Source organism: Phymastichus coffea, unplaced genomic scaffold, assembly GCF_024137745.1.
Source record: "Phymastichus coffea isolate CEN01 unplaced genomic scaffold, Cenicafe_Pcof_1.1 PCOF00118, whole genome shotgun sequence".
NCBI classification, from domain to species: domain Eukaryota; kingdom Metazoa; phylum Arthropoda; class Insecta; order Hymenoptera; family Eulophidae; genus Phymastichus; species Phymastichus coffea.
This window is the reverse complement of record NW_026706929.1, coordinates 640,972-664,469: the sequence shown is the minus strand read 5'-3', so window position 1 is coordinate 664,469 and position 23,498 is coordinate 640,972. Positions and strand designations below refer to the sequence as shown.

At 44.7% G+C, this 23,498-nt stretch overlaps 4 protein-coding genes across 8 annotated transcripts; 2 read left to right on the top strand and 2 right to left on the bottom strand.

Annotated features, from left to right (window-relative positions):
• The first annotated feature begins 33 nt into the window (after positions 1 to 33).
• On the top strand, positions 34 to 4,515 carry LOC131671078 (glycogen phosphorylase). 2 transcript variants are annotated; one of them, XM_058947223.1, is made up of 8 exons: positions 34 to 170; positions 267 to 539; positions 1,549 to 1,650; positions 1,735 to 2,161; positions 2,226 to 2,856; positions 2,934 to 3,579; positions 3,700 to 4,029; positions 4,100 to 4,515. In XM_058947223.1, exons 2-8 carry the CDS (start codon positions 297 to 299, stop codon positions 4,253 to 4,255), a joined length of 2,535 nt encoding a protein of 844 aa, XP_058803206.1. In that variant the 5' UTR covers positions 34 to 170; positions 267 to 296; the 3' UTR covers positions 4,256 to 4,515. The 2 variants fall into 2 exon arrangements, with proteins under 2 accessions (XP_058803206.1, XP_058803205.1); XM_058947222.1 differs by having other exon boundaries at positions 89 to 539.
• Positions 4,516 to 5,420: 905 nt separating this feature from the next.
• LOC131671080 (galectin-9-like) lies at positions 5,421 to 8,297 on the top strand. 4 transcript variants are annotated; one of them, XM_058947226.1, is made up of 7 exons: positions 5,421 to 5,658; positions 6,259 to 6,344; positions 7,206 to 7,392; positions 7,469 to 7,666; positions 7,725 to 7,813; positions 7,872 to 8,063; positions 8,146 to 8,297. In XM_058947226.1, the coding sequence occupies exons 1-7, from the start codon at positions 5,560 to 5,562 to the stop codon at positions 8,288 to 8,290; spliced, it is 996 nt and encodes a 331-aa protein (XP_058803209.1). In that variant the 5' UTR covers positions 5,421 to 5,559; the 3' UTR covers positions 8,291 to 8,297. The 4 variants fall into 4 exon arrangements, with proteins under 4 accessions (XP_058803209.1, XP_058803208.1, XP_058803211.1 ...); XM_058947225.1 differs by having other exon boundaries at positions 7,182 to 7,392; XM_058947228.1 differs by having other exon boundaries at positions 5,489 to 5,658; positions 5,723 to 6,344.
• Positions 8,298 to 8,836: 539 nt separating this feature from the next.
• Positions 8,837 to 10,657, bottom strand: LOC131671079 (acetylcholine receptor subunit alpha-like 1). The gene is made up of 7 exons (XM_058947224.1): positions 10,496 to 10,657; positions 10,305 to 10,414; positions 10,020 to 10,233; positions 9,760 to 9,928; positions 9,516 to 9,668; positions 9,267 to 9,436; positions 8,837 to 9,205 (listed from the first exon to the last, which is right to left on the bottom strand). Exons 1-7 carry the CDS (start codon positions 10,520 to 10,522, stop codon positions 8,840 to 8,842), a joined length of 1,209 nt encoding a protein of 402 aa, XP_058803207.1. The 5' UTR covers positions 10,523 to 10,657; the 3' UTR covers positions 8,837 to 8,839.
• Positions 10,658 to 14,114: 3,457 nt separating this feature from the next.
• On the bottom strand, positions 14,115 to 22,557 carry LOC131671038 (dentin sialophosphoprotein-like). The gene is made up of 5 exons (XM_058947148.1): positions 22,413 to 22,557; positions 21,713 to 22,058; positions 21,343 to 21,596; positions 21,166 to 21,249; positions 14,115 to 21,048 (listed from the first exon to the last, which is right to left on the bottom strand). The coding sequence occupies exons 1-5, from the start codon at positions 22,459 to 22,461 to the stop codon at positions 15,179 to 15,181; spliced, it is 6,603 nt and encodes a 2,200-aa protein (XP_058803131.1). The 5' UTR covers positions 22,462 to 22,557; the 3' UTR covers positions 14,115 to 15,178.
• Between the last annotated feature and the right edge of the window lie 941 nt (positions 22,558 to 23,498).

The following is a 23,498-nucleotide window of genomic DNA, read 5'->3' as shown; positions in this document are numbered from 1 at the left end:
GCAAGAGAGCGCCAGCGGCATGACCTTCTCCAAGGTGAGAACCCACTGCTGGCTGCACATGCTCGTGTTGGTCGTGCGGCGACTTTGCCCTCTGTCTGCAGTAGAAGAGCGGAGCAACTCGAGCAAGCAGCAACAGTAGCAGCAGCGCAAAGAAGCAGAATCCAACGTCTGTGCGTGTCATTCACTATCGGCTCGTCGCCGACTTAGTCGTTAATAGATATACTCGGTGGGCGCGCCTAGATAGTGTTGATTATTTGCTAGTACAGGTCGTCGGGTGCGATTGTTACTCGAGAAAAATGTCGGTGAGCGAGGCCGATCGCGAGAAGCGAAAACAGATTTCGGTGAGGGGCATCGTCGATGTGGAAAATGTCGCCAACTTCAAGAAGACCTTCAATAGACACCTCCACTACACCCTGGTGAAGGACCGTAACGTAGCCACTTCTCGCGACTACTACTTCGCCCTCGCGCACAGCGTCAAGGACAACCTCGTCTCAAGGTGGATCCGCACCCAGCAGTATTACTACGAGAATGATCCCAAGGTACTTAGCTAGACGATAATCATAACAACGGCCACATGGTGGCATATAGTGTTTCATGGTGTGATGATATAGCCTTACAACTGGTGTGCCATCTCGTTCGTCTTATTTGACCGTGCAATAACGCTGCCGCAATGACAGCCGCGTATTTTGTTTGTTGTTCCGCGTACTTTGTCGGGCTAAGCAGCCGCCTGGCGAGTGTTATTTCGGTAAAGGCTCTTCGCTGCTGGCCTCGACATTCGCTCGCCCAGCTGTGTTGGAGATGCCTGCGAGCTGGCCGCCAACAGCCCCGACTCTTGGCAGCAGCAGCAGCAGCAGCACGTGCGCCGCGTTTCTTTTTTCCAGTCTCCGCGGCACTCGAGACTCGACTCGGCGCCTCGGTCCGGCCGGTTATTCGACGGGCGTGCTTCAATGTCGTTCCCAACTAGCGACCGCTCGGTTCGCGTCGGTTTGCGTCGGTTCGCGTCGGTTCGCGTCGGTTCACAGATGGACGTCGGCCGGCAACGGCGGACCGATGGCGCCTGCGGGGTCGCGTTATTGACACGAGTCGGCCGAGCGACTCTAACAATAGGCGCGCGATAAGGCGCAGATAAACAGCGTCCATGGACCGTGGTAAAAAGCTCGCGGCCGAGATACGGCTTGGCTGTTCTACGGATTGTTTTGTTATCGTAGGCTATCGGACGAGGAAAACGCGGCGTTGCGAAAAACGCCAATGCCGCGCCGATGGCGCGCGACATCGGGCCGACCTATATGCCACCTTATTTTTACGCGAACAATGCCGGACGCTTGCAAAGTCGCCAGCGATCGGCAGTGGGCGCCCTCCCCGCGGGCATCGGCTCGGCCAGCCGCGAGCTAGCGAGCGAGGGACCGGCGCGACGCGAGCTCGGGTCCGTCGGGCGCTCGCCCGACGCGTCGGACGCACGGCGTTGCGCAACCGGCGGTTCACCGTCGGCTCGTCCGCAATTAGCTCGCCTCGCTGCCCTCGTTGACGCGACCGGCCTCTGGTTCGCAGAGAGTCTACTACCTGTCGCTGGAGTACTACATGGGGCGCACGCTGCAGAACACGATGATCAACCTGGGCATCCAAGGCGCCTGCGACGAGGCCATGTACCAGGTGAGTGAATGAGAGAGCGAGCGAGTGGCCGAGGCAGGGGCCTGCGCTCGGCGAACGCTCATGAGCCACCCGTCCGTGCGCCAGATGGGGCTGGACATCGAGGAGCTGGAGGAGCTGGAGGAGGACGCGGGCCTGGGAAACGGCGGCCTTGGCCGCCTGGCCGCCTGCTTCCTCGACAGCATGGCCACGCTGGGCCTGGCCGCCTACGGCTACGGGATCCGCTACGAGTACGGCATCTTCGCGCAGAAGATCCGCAACGGCGAGCAGCACGAGGAGCCGGACGACTGGCTGCGCTACGGCAACCCCTGGGAGAAGGCGCGCCCCGAGTTCATGCTGCCGGTCAACTTCTACGGCCACGTGGTCGACACGCCCGAAGGCAAGAAGTGGGTCAACACGCAAGTGGTCTTCGCCATGCCCTACGACAACCCCATCCCCGGCTACAAGAACAACGTGGTCAATACGCTTAGGCTCTGGTCGGCCAAGTCACCGGTCGAGTTCAACCTCAAGTTCTGTGAGTGTGCCGCGCTCGCTGACCGCCGTTCGCGAACTTACGCCGTCTCTGCCTCTGTCCTCAGTCAACGACGGGGACTACATCCAGGCGGTGATCGACCGCAACCTCGCCGAGAACATTTCGCGCGTGCTCTACCCCAACGACAACTTCTTCGAGGGCAAGGAGCTGCGCCTCAAGCAGGAGTACTTCATGGTGGCGGCCACGCTGCAGGACATCATCCGCCGTTACAAGTCCAGCAAGTTCGGCAGTCGCGAGCACCACCGCACCGACTTCGAAGCCTTCCCCGACAAGGTGGCCATCCAGCTGAACGACACCCACCCCTCGTTGGCCATCCCCGAGCTCATGCGCATCCTCATCGACATCGAGGGTCTTAGTTGGGAGAAGGCCTGGGAGCTGACGGTGCGCAGCTGCGCTTACACCAACCACACCGTCCTGCCTGAGGCGCTCGAGCGCTGGCCGTGCAGCATGCTCGACAGCATCCTGCCGCGCCACCTGCAGATCATCTACCACATCAACTTTCTGCACCTTAAGCAAGTCGAGGCCAAGTTCCCCGGGGACCTTGACCGCCTACGCCGCATGTCGCTCATCGAGGAGGAGGGCGAGAAGCGCGTCAACATGGCCCACCTGTCCATCGTCGGCAGCCACGCCATCAACGGCGTCGCGCGCATCCACTCGGAGATCCTTAAGGACTCGGTGTAGGTCTCCTCGCCGGCTCATCCTCGACCCAACTACACTCACTCTGCCTCACGCATTCGTGTTTTCTCCTTCACAGCTTCCGTGATTTCTACGAACTCACTCCCGAAAAGTTCCAGAACAAGACCAATGGCATCACTCCGAGGAGGTGGCTGCTGCTTTGCAACCCTAACCTGTCCGACGTGATCGAGGAGAAGATTGGCAGCGAATGGACCACCCACCTGGAGCAGCTGGTCCAGCTTAAACAGTACGCTAATGACCCCTCCTTCCAGCGCGCCATCGTTAAGGTCAAGCAGGAAAACAAGATGCGGCTGGCCGAGATGCTGGAGAAGGATTACGGCGTCAAGGTCAATCCTTCGTCCATTTTCGACATCCAGGTGAAGCGCATCCACGAGTACAAGCGCCAGCTGCTCAACTGTATGCACATCATCACCATGTACAATCGCATCAAAGCGAACCCCACGAAACCCGTGGTACCGCGCACCGTCATGATCGGTGGCAAGGCCGCGCCTGGCTATCACACTGCCAAGAAGATCATCAAGCTCATCTGCAGCGTCGCCAATGTCGTCAACAACGATCCCATTATCGGTGACAAGCTCAAAGTCATCTACCTCGAGAACTACAGGGTCACGCTGGCTGAGAAAATCATACCTGCGGCCGATCTCAGCGAGCAGATTTCCACTGCCGGAACCGAAGCCTCTGGCACTGGAAACATGAAGTTCATGGTACGACCGTCCGCCCTACACGTTCGCTCGCTTTTAATCTCGTCAAAATCCGGGTTAATTCTGCACATTATTTCCACTATTGCCATTATTGTCGTTATTATTACTACTATTATCTTGCAGCTGAACGGCGCCTTGACGATTGGCACACTCGACGGAGCCAACGTTGAAATGGCTGAAGAGATGAACAACGACAACATTTTCATTTTCGGCATGACCGTTGAGGAGGTGGAAGCCTTAAAAAAGAAAGGATACAATGCTCATGATTATCTCAATAAACTGCCTGAAGCTAAACAATGCATCGATCAAATTCAAGGGGGCTTCTTCAGTCCCAATAACCCTTCTGAATTCCATGACATCATCGATATTCTTCTCAAATGGGACAGATTTTATCTTTTGGCCGATTACGAGAGCTATATTCAGTGTCAAGACCGAGTATCGAAAACTTATCTGGTACTTCTTTCTCTAATATACCATCGCAAGTTGCCACGCCAGCCCTAATTAATATTTGCTCGTTTCACAGGACGAGTCTAAATGGGTGGAAATGGCCATTCACAACATCGCTTCATCCGGCAAGTTTTCATCGGACCGAACGATCGCAGAATACGCCCGTGAAATTTGGGGAGTCGAGCCTAGTTGGCAGAAACTGCCCGATCCTCATGAACCTCGTGATATTTAAGTTCATGCAATGCCCTTTGCGTTTTATCATAATAATTGGTATTCATTTTTTTAAAGCCAGATGCTTATCTATATATGTCTGTTTATTCATTTACAGCTTTATATGAAATATTTCAGTTACATTTGCTTGTACCTAAGTGTGTATCTGGACGCGCAATCGCATGAGAATACTCGATAAACATTGTGAGCTCTATTGGCTTTACAACAAAAAGATATTTTAAAGGATCGATTAGCTCGATTTATATCTAAAGTTTTTACAAACCCTTTGCATATAGTTGCACGCTTATAAAAATGTTTTATATATATATGGCCGCTCAGCTCACACGCCTCATTTGATTTAGGCCATTGAAAGATTTTTATATACGCGGTCATCTTGTTATTTCTCTATTACTTTTCTTTTTTCGTCACAACTGCTCTAGTCGATGGACATATCGTGACAGAATGCTTTTTTTCTTGTTGGGATTGTGTTTAACAATGGCAATCATTTGTAGATTTTAGAACGAATCATAGTCGTCATCTTCATCAAGGTGGGCAAAAATTTTCAGGCGAAAATCGTTTTTTCGTTGCTATTGTTGTTGTTATTATCGAAAATGAATCAACATTGTGCCAATTTATTATTGGCAGTGATAATCACTGTTCAATTTGTAACAATTTTCGCAAGAAAATATTATTAAAATGTCCATCGGACAACTATAGATACGGCCTTCCTACAAGCCTTTCGGCCTGTACATATTCGAAGCAAAACCGATCAAAGTACAAATAATTTTTTTAACAAAAAATTAAGAAATTTAATAAAAAGAGCCCCTTATATTTCGTAATAATATATACAAGTAACAACGAAAAGCACTTTGATAACTCCAACATTAAATGACCTCTAGATAAGAAAAGAAAGATTCACGAAGGTTGTTACGTATGTTGCAATTGTTGAATAACGAATAAATAATAATGAAAAAAGCACGAACGAAGGCTGGTTAAAAAAGAATCGATGTAGCTTTATGTGTGTGGAAGTTGGTTGCTTGAGCGAAGTGCCCCTGTCACGTAGCAACGCACCGATCATTGTGGGAAAGTATGTAAGGTGTAATAAAAAGAATGTCAAAGTAATATCTACGTGAATTATTATTTGAGTTGACGTTTATAGGCAAGAGTGCGTCAAGCAGCAACAGAGAGTCGGTAAACAAGTGTGCGCATGACACTTGGCCATGTAAGTATATGTGTAGGTATGCGGCATTGCGGCTGCGACTGTAAGTGTACGCTCTTGGCAGTGCGTATTAAGTATCCGTGCTAGGCAAAAGTGAGTGGGCAGCAATGACAACAATGTCGCGCGAGTGGCCGAGCGTCGTTGTTGCACGAAGGAACGAGGCGCTCAAACATTTCACGTTCGACGATCCCGAATCTGTGCCCGTCGTGAGTATCACCGTTTACCTTGATTTCCCCTCGATCGCAATCGTTCAAGCTGATCGAGTTGTAGACTGAAAAAAGTGACGTCTACGGCGCAGACCAACATCAGCTGGAGTATGCCACTTGTGCACAATGTCTGTCGCCGCGTCTGCTTGGTTGTGCACACTACTGGCCTATAGCGCTTCGAATTCCAGTTGTAGATTTCCTTTATTTGTCAATGGGTTTCCCGTCGGACTCTACTCTCAATGGAGTTCGCTTGAGCAACTCTTTAACTATTATGCAATTCATCGATCGACTCGCATTCTCCGACCGAGAGTAATAACAATAGTTTGTTAATTAACGCGTTCATACTTGTTATCATTGTCGCGCTCGAGTACTCGCAACTGATTGAAAACATTTGTTTTCGTACACTTGTTTGTTTTCTAGTCGCGGCGCATGTAATCAACAAATCACTGGCACGCTTGCTTTGCTCGCTCATTTAAAATACCTGTCTCGTAAGACGCACAATCAAAATTCAAACTCTGTTATCGGTCAACCGAGTGACAAAGTGCTACGAGCATGAAATGCGCAAATTGGCGCCGCGTATTAAGCAACATGTTTTCACAGAGGACGGGAACCCTATACGCGTTAGAGGATTTGAAGCCATCGTCAACGATAATCGTCACCGGCTACATACCCATCGACGCAACAAGGTAAGACAGAGCGAGCGCTTTTTCCGACTGAAGGTTACTATGTACTTAGGTGTAGGACAGATAATGAAAAACTGCCAATTTCAAATGCAAATATCAAAAATCGTCAGTAAATGTTGATCAAGTTTAAAATTGTTTGGCGAATTAACAATAAGGCTAATTTTCGTGCTAAACGTTTTCGTTCTTGTGCTGCACGTTACTACGCGTTTTTTTATTTCAAACGTGCTGTCCGTGAATTAATGTTTCTTACAACTTTCGCGAAACTAATGTTCTAAGATATATTTGAACTTCGTGCTCGCGAATCGCGTATAAATGTCAAATTCGAAAATGAAAACTAGATGAAATCGAAAGCCAGAGGTGCACGGAAAGGAGTCCCGTGGCAATTGGTCGGTGTACGTGGATGTAACTAACGTTCGGTTATTTGCCAGCGGCGAAAAGGAAAATGATAACACAAAGGCGGTCCGAAATTTGCAAGCTACCGTATGGAAAGGATTGTTGAAAACGATAGGATAGGGCGCAAATGTCGAGCATTAGGCATGAAGTTGAAAGTAGCGAGGCGCGCTTGAAAAACAAGAAGCGAGCGCTGGAAGGCGGCCTGCGATTTTTTGCGAAGTGATCCGCGGTGCGAGCGATAACAAGCGACGGCGAAACGAGCGCGCAGACGTTGCCAAGCGAAACGGTGATATCGCGTAGAGAGCGAGTCGCAGCCGAAGCAGGACGCTCGTTCGGGCAATGTCGCGTCAAAATTAGTTTAAGTGGAGCCGAGTCAAGTCGGACAAATGGCCAAATTGCTCACGCTCGCGGCTTGATTGGGCCGCGCGACACCGCGCGCGCGCGCAGGTTCTCGGTCAACCTGACCTGCAGGAATCCGCAAAACGTGGCGCTCCACTTCAATCCCCGGCTGGACCGAGGCTACGTGGTGCGCAACTCCAAGCTGAAGGGATGCTGGCAAGAGGAGGAGACCTGCTCGCCGCTCGCCTCGCGCGGCTATATCTTCCGCCGTGGCCGCTTCTTCCAGCTGACCATATTCTGCACGCAGAACGAGTTTCAGGTAGGTAGGTAGGTTGGTAGGTAGGTAGGCAGGCAACCCTGCCCGCGCGACTCAGCCCCTCGTCATCTCTCGCCAGGTGGCCATCGACGGCGAGCACTTCTGCGCGTTCGCCTATCGGCTCCCGCTCGAGGACGTCGCCGGATTCGAACTCAACGACCACGTGGAACAGGCCAAGGTCCGGCAAGACAGCGCCGACGTGTACCCCGAGCCGCGGGCCGGCCAGCCAGACCGAGCGCTCCGCCTGGTCGACGGCGCGGCCCTGAACTCGAACCTGGTAAGCTCGCGAGCGGCCGTGGCCGCCGAGTGCGCCTACACGCGGACTTGCTTGCCAGGAGCTGCCCGCGCTCGTTGACTTGCCCAACGGCCTCGGCATCGGGGCTCGGCTGACCATCAAGGGCAGACTGAAGCTGCTGCCGCACTCGTGAGTGTCGACCGACGGCACCCTCGTTCGCCGCTAACCGCACACACGGCCACTTCAGGTTTTACGTGAACCTGCAGAGGGGCAAGACGATCTATCCGCATCCGGAGATCGCGTTGCACCTCAATCCCCGCTACCACTACGGCAACGCACCCTCCTGCTTGGTGATGAACTGCTGGAGCGACGGCAGCTGGCAGAAGGAGGAGCGCCACCACGGCCAGTCCTGGACCCCCGGCCGCGAGTTCCTCTTGACGTAAGATCGACCCTTCGCCCTTCGCCCTTCGCCCTTCGCCCTTCGCCGGCCACGCTCCCTCAACGCTTTCGTTCTTCCGCAGGGTCCGCTGTGAGCATGAGGCCTACGTGATCTGGCTCAACGACAGGATGATCGCCGAGTTTAGACACAGGCTGCAGCCGTCGCTCGTCGACACCGTGCACGTCGCCGGCGACCTCGTCCTCTACGAAATGCTCGTGTCGTACTAGTCGCCTCGAGCTCGATGCCCGCAGCTCCCGACAAGCTCACTCCGCAGGCGGTTTATCGCTTCTTATTTTTTTTTTTTTTTTTCTTTTTCTTTTTCTTTTTTTCTTTTCTCTTATACATTTCTTCTCTCAAGTCAAGTCACGGTCAAGCTTGCATTTTGTCGCCTCGGGCGAAAGCACTTTTTTATGTATATTTATGATAACTTTCGGAGCACGAAGGGAGTGAGCCTCGTCGGGGCGAACCAGTCATCGATCACTCGGCGCTGCCAGCGGCCGATCGAACAGCACTTTTGGTAAATTGTCGATTGTTCGTTGCGCAGAGGGACCTCTCGGAGGCACGCGCGCGCATTTACACTTAATTATACAGTCGCTTTACATGATAATTTGTTGATATATTTGTATGTACACGTAGCGTATAACAATAACAATTTGATAAAAACCGATGCTCTTGTATGGCGTAATAAAAGCCCTCTATTTGGCCAGTGACAGCGTGTGTCTGATTAGTAGCCTATGCGCGTAGCCGTCGGCGCAAAGTTGATGTCGCGAGAAATTCTAGGTGTGCCAGTAGGGGACGTTGTCGCTGGGGAAGGTGAATCTGCGCAAGCGTACGCAGCAAATGGCTAGCGCGGCGAACGCCAAGCAGAAGACGAGAAAGACAAGGCGGTCGATGGCCGTGGCAGCGAGGGTCCACTCGAGGTTGGTAATGCTCCTGCCGGAATCTGGCGATGGCGATGGCGGTGGTGGCGGCGGCAGCTGCTGCTGCTGCTGCTGCTGCTGCTGGTGCCGCTGCTGCTGCTGCTGCTGCTGCTGCTGCCGCTGAGCGTCGTCGAGGCTAGCGAATGGAGTGGTCGTCAGCGAGATGTCCATCAGGTGGCTCTCGCACAGCTCCTGCTCGGCTACCGACTTGCGCGCCTCGATCTGCGATCAGCGATCCGTCAGTCGCGGCGACGAGGCTCGCGGGCGCGCGCGCACCACTCACCTCTCGGACGATGTGGCCGAGGCCCAGGTAGCGGGCCGCGCGGCCCAGCAGCAGGCGCCTTATCGGCCGTGGTACGCGCGCGTGAGCCGACAGCTTGTCGATGTGGATGACTATCGCGGAGACGACCATCGAGATGCTCGCCTGGTAGAGGCAGCCGCTATAGAACCTGACTGCGCAACAATCGGACCAGACGCAATTGGCAATCGCTCTCTCCCCCCGAGTCCCCCAACGCTTCCCTGGCGAGCTTACCGATGATCGGCATGCTGTCGAATCGCGGCGGCACCTTGTATCCGAAGTACACGAGGTAGAGCACGACCACGAGCACCACGCACGCGTTGATGAGGATTTTGAGCTCGCTCTGGGGCCGCAGCCAGAAGGTGAGCAGCGACAGCAGCACGATAGCTGAAAGATGAGCGAGCGAGCGGCAGAGCGTGAGTGTCGGCAGGCTGCCGCGACGGCCGCCGGAGCGGTGAATCTGGCCGCGGATACCGACGCACAGTGGGCGCGAACACGACGTGGTAGTAGAGCTCGGCCGAGCGCGACAGCTCGAACTCGAAGTCCAGGGTGACGTAGGCCTCGGGGCAACAGTCGAAGCTCTCCTCCCTGCGGCTGGCCGTCGCGTTCCTCACGATCCACTCGCTGATGGCCACGTAGTCGTGGAGCTGCAGCACGGCACAACGAGCACCCGCGTGAGCGAGCCAGGAAGTCGGTGAAGGGGGCGGAGAGGGAGAGGAGGGGGGGGGGGCGACTGACCTCCACGCCGGAAGCGAGCAGCCGTAGGTCCACTTGGCTGCCGTCGTAGGTCCACGAGCTGAGACTCAGCCGGCAGGTGTCGGCCTCGAAGGGCCAGAGCGCGAAGTCCAGATGGCAGTATCCGTGGAAGATGGTCGGTGTGACCCACAGCACCATGCCTTCCTCGCTGACCACGCAATGCCGGTCGCCGTAGTACTCCATGCCGTGGGCCGCGCTGTCCAAGGCATGCCATACGCAACGTTCAGAGTGGCCACGCAGCCAGCTGGCCGCGAGCAGCGCGCTCACCTGTTGAGCAGGTAGACGTCGGGCAGCCAGATCTCGTGGGCGGCCAGATTGACGCTCTGTAGGCCGCCGTAGTCCGAGGAGTTCCACCTGAGCTTGTCGTCGTTCCAGCTCTGCCGATCAGCGTCGTGCGGCTTTGACATTCGATTCGGTTCGACGCTAATGGCCTAAGTGCCCGAGTGCGGGCTCATTACCATGACTAGCCAGACGTTGGCGGCCATGACGTTGAGCGTATCGTCCTAGTCGGTGCCGCGTCCCGCAGACGCGCGTTTTCGGCGACCGAAGCAGCAGCAGCAGCAGCAGCAGCCGCAGCAACGGCAGCAGCAATGGCAATGGCAACAGCAACAACGACAATTGCGTGAGCCGCAGTCGAATGCCACGCGAGCGAGCGCGCCGCCACTTACCACCTCCAGCGTCTGCACGTTGATCTTCAGGCTGACCGTGGTCGCGTTCCAGTGCTGCGACGGCCTGGCGAACTTGTCGTACTTGGCCAGCAGGCTCTGCTTCAGCTTGTCCGTCCAGGTGTCGTTCCACGGCGCCGCTGGACCTGCCGGCAAGCCGCGCGGCAGCGCGTCGATTCAGAAATCTGGCGGGCGCGCGGGCAGCGAGGGCACGCATCCGCGGCCGCCGCGCAAGTGGATAAGCGTCGCCGACAATGGGCGCATTGTCGGCTCGCTCGTCGGGGCTCCGCGCGAGGCTTACTCGTGGCGAGGCTGCCGCTGCTGGCGAGCGCGGCAGCGACGGCGGCCCTCAGCGCGCACACCCACACCAGCCAGACTGCTCGGCGGATCATCGCGCGGCGACTAGCGGCCGCGCGTCCCTCGCTCGTCCCTCGGACGCGAGCGGCGGCCCCCCGCCCACCGCGCCGCCGCCGCAAGCTCGCTCCGTTGAGCCGAGCTGACCGCGCCGGCTGGCATTTGGGATCGGTCGGCCGACGAGCGGACTAGTGCGTGGCGAGGTCGGCCCTTGCTCTCTGGCATCGGGCGCCACTCCAACGGTCGTGGCGCGGCGACCAGTCGGACAGGCGAACTCGCGAGCTTGCAACTGGGGCAGAGCGACCGCTGACGCTCTCCTTCGCTTCGGCCGTCCGCCGATCATCGAGAGCTTTTCTTGCTTGCTTCCGCTAATGCTGCTTACCGATAGATCGATCGATCGAAATATGGCAAACAGCTTGTGAATGCGTATCGTTAATCATCGGTAGCCGTTGAAGCAGCCCATCAAACATTCGCTACATATGTCCATCTTTCCGATGTGCTCGTATTGATCTCTCTCGGTCCCAATTCAATGCTTTGTTCGAACCATTCAATCTTTATACTACAAGTCGTTATTGGTGGGTACTACTAGTATTGAGAATTCGCGGCTACGTCACTGAGCCATGCAGACTGCAGAGGCTCATTGGAGCTTGAGCTTTTCGAATCTTCCACTGCTTCAAGTTTTCGTTGACTAAATGTCATTTCGTATCAACAATTAATTCATGGTAATGGTATAATTATTACACTAGCAACATATGACAACGTAGAAGCTGTTGTTCGTCGAGCAAAGCTCACGATTTAGCGAATGGTCGGGGAAAATGGAGGTGCATTGGCCGATAGCTTGTAGCGAAGGATTGAACGTGTCGTACGTTCGGTACGAATCGAAGGCACACGGAGATCAGTGGAGGGCGATTTGGGAGCATCTCCCGGATGTTTCTTACGGGCTGCAGTCCTACTGGATCTCCAGATAAGAGGCTCGACTGGTTCATCGAGTCACTCATTAACCAGAACGCCGCGCCGTCCAGCGGCAGTGGTCTCGTGGCTGCCATGTCACAAATGTTTGCCTACATTGATTTCCCGCTCGAGTGCAATTGATTTCGACGGCTATGTTGCGTGTCCGCACAGCTTACGATTATACGTATGCCTAATCTTGGGCCTAACTATCGATGTACTTCATTCGATCTATAGTCTAATCGCCAGTACGCGGTCGACGCGAATTTCAAGGCTGGGAATCCAAAAATTGGCTGGTTCGATTAAATTTTTAAAACGTCATGTGTTTAATTATAACTAAAACTCATCAAGAAACTGGAATTCAATGTCTTCTGACGCTTCGATGAAACAATTAAGTCCGGAGATATTATTAATGCAATTGAAATGCTGATATAAACTCGAAGGGCTCGGACGAATTCGACTGCAATTTTTTCACCGATAAAGTTACAATAACGATTGGTCAGCTTAACGATTTGTTACTTTACAAGCAGTCTACTTCATTCAAAAAACTCGCAATTCGACAAAGAAAAAGGACGGGTATAATGACGCAGAAATTTAATTTTCAATACCGCCGTTACTTTCTGATTCTTCGTTTGATTATCGTCTGACAATCCACTAGCTTTCGGCTGATGTGAAGCAAGTATATAATTGGGAATAAAAAGATGGCAAAATGATTGCAATTGTACGGACAACAATAGGCGACGCTCATTCGTACGCATGGCAACCGATTTCCGTGCTATTTTTGGGATAAAAGACACTTGGCTGTACCTATCTGGCAACTAGTCCGGTTCTTAAAAAAACAGTCTAAAATCCAAACTCGTTTCTTAACCGTGTAGCTTTCCATTCTCACTTTGAACTTGAATCCGTTGTAGAAATCGCTTCAGCGATGTTCGCTTTTTAATTCACTGATCTAGCGAATGGCGATTGAAGCATGACAAACCCGCGCAAGAATCTAAACAAATCTAGTTAATTTATATTCATAAGACGGTTGTCATTGTAGAGCTTTGAAAACATCATTGCTGCATAATAATTCAAAGCTAATAAAATAGTAAGGCTGACACGTTTGAGTGAGATTGGTGTACTTTCGAAGCTCTGTAGAGCTCATGTTTTTGCTTTTGATTGACGGATTTGAACACTGTCATGGACAAAAAGGAAACATCAGAACTATGAACTATGACGGGTTCGAGTATTTTTTGGTTTCCGATAATTTACATTCAGAAGCGCACGTGCAATTTGAGAACTTAATTCGGAGCGATGCAAAATTGCGGGACATTTTTATAGCATCGCTTATACATATCTACATGCTAATGGCTATAGAAATATAGGCTAATAACAACGAGCTGATAGAGTCGATAGTGTGAGCGCAATTACCTAGCTTCCAGCCCCACAGCAATGAACATCGACGTCCGCGTCCGCGTCGTAGGCAAGCAAGTAGATGCATAATTTTCACGTCAATAACGAGCAGCTTAGCGATAAATCAGTACAAAGAGAATAACGTAAAAATATCTCATCAGTAGAATAGTTAGAATATATGTAGTGACTCTAAACCGATACTTGATTTACTGCTATTTTCTTCTACAACTAATTATTGCATAATGATTGCGCAGCAACAGCTACAGACAATAAATAGTTGGATCACAGCCATATCATCGTAATATCTGTTCAGTCTTGGTCCAGCTCGACGTATTCCATCGCAATTTTCGATCGCTCGGATCAATGATCATCGTCAATTAATATTTGACCTGGGTACATTCTGCATCTACGTTATATTGACATGGCAAAATGAGAATTTATTTATACGCCATACATTTTTATACTTTAGTACCCGGCTATTTTATAACGTAGTTACCTTTATACATAGCAAGCTCAAGACCATTATTACTGTCTTTCAAGTAACTTTTCATATAATTATTGCTCAATAGAATCAGCGTCGAGACTTTATCGATGTGTTATAAAAGTTTAAATGAGATCAATTATAAACAAAAGAATTGCCTTCAATTCTTCTGGAAAATTGTTATATCGAATATTTAAAATCTTTTATATTCTCTAATGCTCTCCATACAACTGCAGATTTTTAATTGTTTAACTTGTCATAACAGCAAGAATCATTTAGAAATAATTTAAATTACATTTAAAATTAATTCCAACACCTCGCCTACATTTCCATTTATTTCGGGTTTAATCGATGAAAGTAGCAGTAATCAATTAAAAGAAATTTAAAGACATGTATCGTTGACATCTTACTAATGTTTATTAAACTATTGTATACAGTAATTATATTGCAAATAACGTAGAATAGATTTACAATATCTCTACAATCATTAGTATCAAATACACGTAAACTTAACAAATTGTTTATTGTAGTTTTGTGTACAAAGTTTGTCATTATAGAAAAATAATTCTGTAATAAAATAGATTCGCTTCAAGCAAGTTGTCTACAGCATATACATTATTGTAGTCCCATGCCATGAAGTATAATTAATTGTAATTCATTGCTTACTTTATATTACTGATACACTACTGCAAGATCAATTGAGGCAAATTATATATCTATTTTTTTCAGTTATACAGTAAGAAACACTGGTTCAGTAATATAATTATGTAATTTGGTATATTTTAAAAGTAACTTCGCAAATTTAACAAATTAACAGTGTTGTATCGCATTGGCTAATGGCGTTACATATACTTCGTCATGATGTAAAACATAACGTTCTTTCTTCAAGTAAAAGTCTGGACAATTGGGACACCAACAATATAAACTTAATTTTTTATCTACTTTTAAATTTACATATCATACTTGCGCAACATTATAAAATTCTTTTGACAATTACATTAGCTACTTATCGATAAATTGGTCGTGACATTTATCTCAAGAAATTAACAATTCACAAAATCTGTATTATAGTAGTTTAGTAATATTGATAAAATCATTGTGAACTTATAAACTTGTTGGTATTATTATTATCAAGAATCCAACATCAAAGTGTTGATTCTAAGTTTTGAAACATAAATGCTTTACGTAAACAAGAGAAAGAAAGTGATAAAAAATAAATAAGGAAAATCGACTCACATTATAAAATAAGAAAAAATCGATAGCTAAATTTAATCATTGAAACTGTCAAGCGGATCTGCTGCTCATTTGTTAATCTTATCCTTTTGCTTCTTTAGATACGAAAGATACATAACGGTGGGCATTCGCGCATTTCTGGCAAGCATTTTTTCTCTAAAGTTGAGTACTGCAGCATTTTTTTTTGCAACTTTCTTTGCTTTTTGCAGGTTGATGACTGCAAATTGAGTGGTGCCGCCTGTGGAGCTTAGCGGGATATAACCGTCATCTACGCGAAGGTTCTCTGGAGTAATTTTGCCCGGACTGAACATAGACTTCGAGGGCATAATGAGACTGCGCTCTTTATTGCGCGAAAGCTTTTGTCGTTTGTTTGGTTGACGAAGAGGCTCGTCCGTTAAGTTGTCAAGGACGTCCTCCGGTAGGCGCTTCAAGCTCTTTAGTTGCTTTTCCTTTCGTGTGTAATCAATGTGATCTTTTTGTTTCTTCTTGAGCGACTCCTTCGTGGTTTCAATTTCATTCGAAACGCGGTAGGAATCTTCTTCGAAGCTTCCGTATGTTTTATCACCAAAACTATTTATAACCCGCTTCTTGCTCTTATTTTTCGACTCTAGACGGTCGAATTGCTGTTTATCTTCGGCATCTCGGAGCTTTTTCTTTTTAAACTTTTCTGACTCTAGACGCTTGTCTTCCTCGTCAGCTTTTTGCAGGTTTAACGATTTTTTTTTACTCTTCTTCATTAGTTTTTCTTCTGGAGTATTTTCCTCCTTAACCATTTTATCCACTGCTATCTCTGTAATTTTACTCTTCTTTTTTTTACTTTTAGGTACTTCCTCAATTCTCTTAATATCTATAACTTGTTTTCTGTGCAGTTTCTTGCTCTTAATTTTGTTGTTGCGATCGATACTTTCGATCTGTTCTTCCTGCTTGACTGCCGACATTGTCGAGTTGTCGAATCGAGCGCGTTTTTTGTTTTCCTTTGAAACCTTTAAAATACTATCCTCATCGACTGACGGCACATTCGACATATCCAATAACTTGCGTTTTTTTGATTTTTTACGTTCCTTCGACACAACTGCTTCTAACTCGACTTCCTGTTCCTTATTTTTCTTGTTTTTCTTAGTTGCCGATAATAGATCGCGGCTTTTGATTGATTGCAGCACAGGGACAGAGTCGTTGAGCTTAACCTTCTTGAGAAACTTAGTGCCTGGCGTATCTTCGACAACAGGATATGCAGTGTGGTTGAGGGGAATTAACTTCCATGCCTGTCGAGTCTTGGTGACAGTTTCAGGTGTAGCGAAAATTTCGACATCGTCTTTTAATTTCATCGAGGTATCACCAACTTTGATGGACTTGGAGATCTGTTCGCCAATGCTCAACCTACTGGATATCATCTTGGTGTCGCTGAGATTGCTCAAACTTCCAGATTTACGCCTCGATGTTGAGATAGACAGATTATTTGTTGAAGAATTGGCTTTTATTGCGGCTGCTGATTTGGGTGTACTGCAATCGATGAACTTCTTATTCTTAGGCTTTAATAAACTTAAGTCTCTCGATTCGAGGTTTACAATACGATAAGAGTCTTCGCCTTCCTCCATTTCGGATTCCGCTTCCAACGAAGAAGTAATTTCTTTGCTTTCACTTTTATCTACTTTATAATAATCCGACTCGTTGCTCGAAGAATCAGTCTTATCGTTATCCTCTATGTGGACACTTTTATTTTTACCGGACTTAGAGTTTTTGGCACTTCTATCGCTATTTCTCTTAGCGCTCTTATCTTTAATATGTTTTGATGAATTCAAGCTTTTATTCTTTACAGAAACGTTTATGCTTCTATTTTTAGATTTTGTTTGACCTTCATTGTCAAATTCAGAACCAATAGATACACTACTCTTTATTGGTTTCGAACTTTTGTTTATGTTCTTTTCTTTCTTTTGCAAACTGGTATTTTTTTCTTTGGTTGTTTTCGAATCTTGCAGGAATTTCTCAGTATTATCGAAACGTTTTTTAGCATGCTTGTTTTCATTCTCCGTTGCCTCATCGTCCGATTCAGATCCTGAACTCTGAGAGAAGCCCAATTTTTGCAGACAAGCGCTTGCATTTTTCATTGTAGACTGTAAACTGATATTGTGCTTAATTTTCTTTACTTTCGAATCTCTGATTTCCGCATCCTCGTTTTCATCTTTTAATCTATCTTCATCTTCACTTTCATCTTCATCTACATCCACTTTTTCATTTTCATCTCCATCCGCATCTCCGTCATCCTCGTTCTCTTCCGCCTCCTCCTTTTCCTCCTCGTCATCCTCATCTTCACTTTCATCATCTTCTATTTCTTCGTCGGGAACGACAAAATCTCGAAGATCAGCACCATCATCTTCACTATCTGAAAATTCCTCTTCGGAAGCCCGGCAGTCATCTCCAGGTACGTCATCGTCAGAATATTTGGTGATGCTGTCACCTCGAAGATTGTATTCTCTTTCAATATCTGAATCGATGTCATTATCTTTTAGTCCCTCTTCATCAGAGGAATCCTTAGTTTCTTCTGTGTCGCTCAATTTGAACATGAAATTTGGAATTCGACTGTCATCAGTATCTGAATTTTCTGAACTTGAGTTAACTTGGACGACTGTGGAAATCTCATGTTTTGGCGGATTTGCAAATTTCATGCGTTCGATACTCTTTTGTAGAGAATGATCTAGAACAGACGGCGCAGAGTTAACATCTTGTTTCTTTTTTTTCTTGAAGCTGCCTTCATTCATTGAATCTTCAAGATTTTCTACATCTTGGACGCTGAAAGCTTTAATGGGAGATTTTAAAGATATTTTTGGAGATTTACCAGTGGATTTGTTTCTTTTCTTGTCATTTTTGCTAGACTCTACTTCTAATTTCAAGTCATCATCAACTATATCGTCAGATGAATTAAACGACTGCTTGAGAGACTTTTTATTACATTTTTTTTCCTGTGATTCATCTCCATTGTTGAACGAAATTTTCATTTGTGCATTAGCCAAGACTTTTCCGTTGTTATTATGCGCATTGTTGCTAAATGACTCATCAAAGTATTTTCGTGATTTATTTGGCGATTTGTCACTGGCCACATCAACTTCTATTTCTCTGCTTTTAGGTTCTTTTTCATTTTGTGTTTGAAATAATGAATTAATACTCGATTTATATGACCCTTCAGATGACCGTTTTATTTTTTGATATTCGTTCATTTTATCTGTCTGATGAAAACAATTACTGAGTGAACTATTGAGACGGTACTGACACTCAGACGATGATTTATTGACAATTTCATTCATGCTCTTATTGAAATCAATTCCAATTTTATCGTTGCTAACTATTTTTCCTTCTTGCATTTGATCAATAAATGATTTACGAGAAAATTTATTTAACGATTTATCTAGTGACAAACGCTTCGATATATTAGAAGTGTTTAACGGAACTGCTGATTTCTCAGCAATATTATCATTTTTCATTGGAGATTTATAACTTTTGCTTGAAAAATCATTGAATCTATTCATTCCACATTCCCTGTTTTTGGCTTCATCGACTGCCATTACTTCTGATTCTGAATTTTTATCTATTTGTTCCTTAGCAGTTGATTGTGGAATATCACGCAATGATTGTTTTTTCGACGTATTTACAACAATGTCGAAAGAATCCGTTATACTTTCGTCCGTTCTTCGGAAATCATTAAACAAAGATTCAAATAATTGTTGAGTTTCCATTTTGTAAGATTCTATACTTCGGTTCATAGACTTACGGTCTGCTAATGATTTTGATAATTTTTCAGCAACACTATCATTTTTATTTTGTAACGATGAACGACGACTCTTAGAAAACGATTCGTCCATACCATTGTCGTTTTTCTTGGCATCATTTTGAACGACTGTCTTATCTTGAATGACAGAATCGGAACTTTGGATGCTTTCGCGTTTGTTTTCCAAAGACTTTCCGGCCTGTTTTGAAAGCAATAGATCTACTTCTTGATTTTCCGTTTCATCAGCTACGTTGGTAATCTCTACCAGCGACTTCTTAATTTCATTCTCGTCGACAGACTTGTTGCATTTGTCGCTTTTGTTCCTGTCGTCCTTTCCATTGTCAGATACCTTAACGAGAGAATTGTCCTCATTAAATGAATTCCCAACTTCGTTTGTTTTATAAAACATGTTTGATTTTCTCTCCGACTGCTCTTTAGACCATTCTTCAGCCGGGATGTCTTGGAACAAATTTTCCGTACTCTCGTCCAGATCGCTGTCGATAACCCGCGTTTGAGATTTTCTTTTGCTTTTTTCAGTGGATTTCGTAGATGTATCTGTGCTAGTTTCGTGCGTTTTCTCCTCTTCCATTGGCGAAGACGCATTATCTCCATCAGCGTCTGTAACAGCATAAGGTATACCGTTTTTATCCTCTGTCATTTTTAACTCAATTTCATTAGAACTAGTTTCATTAAAAACACAAGGGTTTGCAGTAACATCATTTTCTTTAGAATTTGTTTTAGACTCTGATGGGTCCATTAGTTCTAACTGCTCATTTGTGTCAGTTACTATATTGCTTTGTTCTGCTTTAAATCTATTTATACTTATAGAATCATTTTTTTCGATATAATTTTCGTGCGTGCTATCGTTGAAGTTCTTACTGTCATTTACATTTTCTATTGCAGATTGTACAGCTTCGTTGCTTTCGACATCCTTGGATGTAGTAGCTGTTAAATTCGTTTTGACTATCGAAGAACTTACATTTACAGAAACAATCGTATCGTTATCTACAACCATGGAAACCGAATCATTGTGCCTACCTTTTTCGTGTAAAGAATTCGAAATAACTAAATTATCACATGAAGCATTTATCATTTCAAAAAAGTCTACTTTACTATTATTTCCAGAAATTAATTTGTCTTCAGTTTCACTAGCTACTTCAGTTGCATTATTCTGTACAACATTTGATGCACCACAATTTCCTACATTATCATTTTTTTCTCCTGACAAATTTTCAGACTTTGTTTTACTTTGATGTACATTTTCTTTCAAATAAACATTCAACTTTTCAGAACAAAAATTATCAACCACATTATTATTCACGTTCTTAACAGATTTATCAGTAATTTTATCAAAATAATCTTTTTCATTATCAGGTAAAACTTCGACAATTAACTCGTTATTCTGTATTTCTTTTTCACCAGGACTTGACAATTTTAAACTCATAATTTCATCATCACCATCAATTGATATAATATGATCATCACTGTTATGCATAAAAGTATTCAAATTATTATCTTCTCTATTATCAAGACTCAAACCCGAATCAAAAAGTTGTTGATCTTTTATGATATTACAATATTCATTACTATTAACTAAGTCATTTACTAGAATTACCGCAGTTTTTGCGTCTGTTATTGTGTTGTTTTGACTGACACTATCGCTCTCATTCAATTCTTCAGTTAATTTATTATTATTTTGATATTCCTCTAATTTTTCACTAACTATTTTTTCAACTAAATTAGTTCGTTTCAATTTTACATAAGGATCCTTTATATCCAAAGTTAAAGTGTCTTGAGTATCAACTTTGTTTGGACTATTAACTACATCAATAGAATCATCAGTTAAAGTTAAATTCTCAACATCAATCTGTTCACATTCATCATCATTAATATCAATTTTACTTTTCACTAAACAATTATTTTCATTACTATTTGAATGTAATTCATCAGATTTTATCATGTTTTGTTCCGGTAACAAAACTAAAGATTCAGAAGTAATTATTTGATTAATTTTTTCAGAGTTTTCTGTTTCTCTAGATTCAAAAGATGCTAGCTTGGAAGTTTTGGAGTACGTTGTTAGTGCTTTTAATGTTGGATTTCCATTTGAGTCATTGGTTGTACACAATTTGTCAGTCATGTTTTCTTCATTTGTTTTAGATGTATCCAAGTTTGATTGCTCTAGATCATTAAATGACTTTTTTATGTGTGTACATAGTAGTTATGATTGTATTTATTTTTAAGAAATATGAGCCAATAAACACTATGTATTAAAATGAAAAAATAAATTAAACTTACCAGTGTTATTATCTTTTCCTATTTCTTTCCTGTTCTTTGTTACTTTTTTCTTAGTTTTGTTTTTGGTAGAAACTGATTCATTTTCTAAAAAAGTACACAGAATATCAAATTTAGTATACATTATTTACAGCCTTTGGAATTTTTTATTTATTAAGTTTTAAAATAATAATGAAATACCTGTGCCTGAGTCTCCATCAATTTCCACAATAGTATTATTCGAACTTTCACCAGTTTCATTTTCAACTTCTTCTTCTTTTACTGTCTGTTCCACTGGTACTACAGAAGTCCTAGTGCGTTTCCTATTACTTGGAGTTCCGATGAATTCATTGGGTGTATTAATTGGGTCAACTGAACTTGCTCTAGTAACACGAGTACTTCTAGTTATTGGTGGAGGGGTTGATTTTACTTCAGAACCAGCTCTTAAATTGCGACTAGAAAGAAAGTTATTAGTTACAAATAAACAATAATGTTGAGTATATTTTTTTAATAAAGAATAAAGTTTTATTCATAATTCAATCAAGTTTACCAAAAAATAAATTACACTTACGATCTCAGATTTGTTTTGGTAGGAGTACTAGCAGCAACAGTTGCTGTAGCTGCAGCCTTACGAGTTAATCTTTTTTGTATTGTTTCTGTTTCCAAATCAATTGTTTCACTTAGATTAGATGATGCAGAGTTCTTTCTAGATCTTAAATTTTTTGCTGTGATGGCTGTGGCTGATTTATCTAGAGTAGCAGCCCTACTGCGAGTGGTACGAACTCTGGGTCGGGTGTTGCTGTCATCTAGTGATTCTGGTGATGATTCAATCACCATAAGTTGTTTGTTGCTTCTTGTAGATCTACGTGCTGGAGAATCTGTGATACTCACAGATGTGGCTCTTGTTTTTCGAATAGCTAAGGAATTCATAAATTACTTTCAATAATAAAGTGGCTTATGAGTAACTGTATTTGTCATTTGATAGACAATTATTGATGAAAAACTATAAGAAAATATGTGAAATCATACCGATGATTTTGTCGAGATTCATGGTTCAAAAGTTTATAAAAATATGGATTTTAAAGCAAAGCTTGGTTGAGTTTCAATACATTTAATTAATTGTTTGCCGCTTGGAGTGAACAAATAATCATACGTGCAATTCACGTGAAAACGTATTCAGAAGAGTTCAAACGACCGTTACGTTTTGAATTTCGAGAACGTGGTACAAAGACATCGCTAAATGGCAGTAAAAATCAAGCTAAAATACTTACAGCTTTTAGTCTCGATTTCCTCGTCAGAATCGCGAATGACGCGCGGCATCTTCACGATTTACTTGAAACTCTTGTTTTTGTTAAAATAATCAAATGGACCCTGATAATTGCGATGAAAAGGTCAGCACAAAAAAAAGCACGTGTTGAGCCGCTAAATCTCTAACTACAACTATCCAATTCCTACACGCCGGCAATATATATATATATGTATATATGTGTATATATATATATATATATGATAATCCCACGTACTGTTCGCTCCTCTATATCGTTTTGTTACCGACGGCGATGACTTGGAAGGTTGGGAAGCTGAATGCTAATTTCAGTTGTTTTGTTCCGAATAAGTGACAAAATGACCAGTGGCGAACTTTAGTATTGTGCGAGTTAAGTATATTCTTAACATTGCAAAATAATATGAACTTACACAATAAACAATTTAATTATTGATTTTCCGGAATTTTTTAAATAAATAAATCAGCAAACAACATGTAGTAAACATTTATGTACTTAGATATTTATCTTCTTAGACCTACAGTACACGTTTTAAATAAAAGTTACACACTCCTATCTAGGAAAATGTAATATAAATCTTTGAAATTAAATGTCATGTCGCGTGTAATGCTAAAATTTATCTCGAAATTTGTTACCATTATTTTGTTAAGAAATACTTATGTTGCAAACATTTAACAAGATCAATTGAAATTATGGCCGTATTTGATTTTCGTTTTAAAATAAAGTTGAAATAATTAAAATTATACTACCCGGATATTAATTTGTGACCCGCGAAGTTCAAAATCCGAATTATTTTCAACGATTTAGCATTGATGGTATCAAGTGGTTTTTTTTTGAGCAAATTGCAGGGACACAATTTGCCAAAATAAGTTTTCGACTTAATTTCATTTGATGTCATCGGTGCTCAATTGTTAAAAATAATTCGGATTTTCAACTTCGCAAGCAATGAATTAATGTCCGGGCAACAGGTACTATACTCTAGAGGTTGTTAACTTGCATGATTGTGTATCGCAAATGATCAGTGTGTTGCCGTAGGACCCCAGACGCAAGCTTGCAAACTTTGCCAGCGGCAAT

Coding starts and splice junctions, on each gene's coding strand:
- LOC131671078 (XM_058947223.1), top strand. CDS start 297: ATGTCGGTGAGCGAGGCCGATCGCGAGAAGCGAAAACAGATTTCGGTG. Junction 1,651..1,734: donor GCGACGAGGCCATGTACCAG/GTGAGTGAATGA, acceptor TCCGTGCGCCAG/ATGGGGCTGGACATCGAGGA. Junction 2,162..2,225: donor CGAGTTCAACCTCAAGTTCT/GTGAGTGTGCCG, acceptor CTCTGTCCTCAG/TCAACGACGGGGACTACATC.
- LOC131671080 (XM_058947225.1), top strand. CDS start 5,560: ATGACAACAATGTCGCGCGAGTGGCCGAGCGTCGTTGTTGCACGAAGG. Junction 7,814..7,871: donor CTGAAGCTGCTGCCGCACTC/GTGAGTGTCGAC, acceptor CGGCCACTTCAG/GTTTTACGTGAACCTGCAGA. Junction 8,064..8,145: donor GGCCGCGAGTTCCTCTTGAC/GTAAGATCGACC, acceptor GTTCTTCCGCAG/GGTCCGCTGTGAGCATGAGG.
- LOC131671079 (XM_058947224.1), bottom strand. CDS start 10,522: ATGGCCGCCAACGTCTGGCTAGTCATG. Junction 9,929..10,019: donor TGCTCGCTTCCGGCGTGGAG/GTCAGTCGCCCC, acceptor GCCGTGCTGCAG/CTCCACGACTACGTGGCCAT. Junction 9,437..9,515: donor CGACAGCATGCCGATCATCG/GTAAGCTCGCCA, acceptor ATTGTTGCGCAG/TCAGGTTCTATAGCGGCTGC.
- LOC131671038 (XM_058947148.1), bottom strand. CDS start 22,461: ATGCCGCGCGTCATTCGCGATTCTGACGAGGAAATCGAGACTAAAAGC. Junction 22,059..22,412: donor GGAAATCGAGACTAAAAGCT/GTAAGTATTTTA, acceptor TGAATTCCTTAG/CTATTCGAAAAACAAGAGCC. Junction 21,250..21,342: donor TGATGGAGACTCAGGCACAG/GTATTTCATTAT, acceptor GTACTTTTTTAG/AAAATGAATCAGTTTCTACC.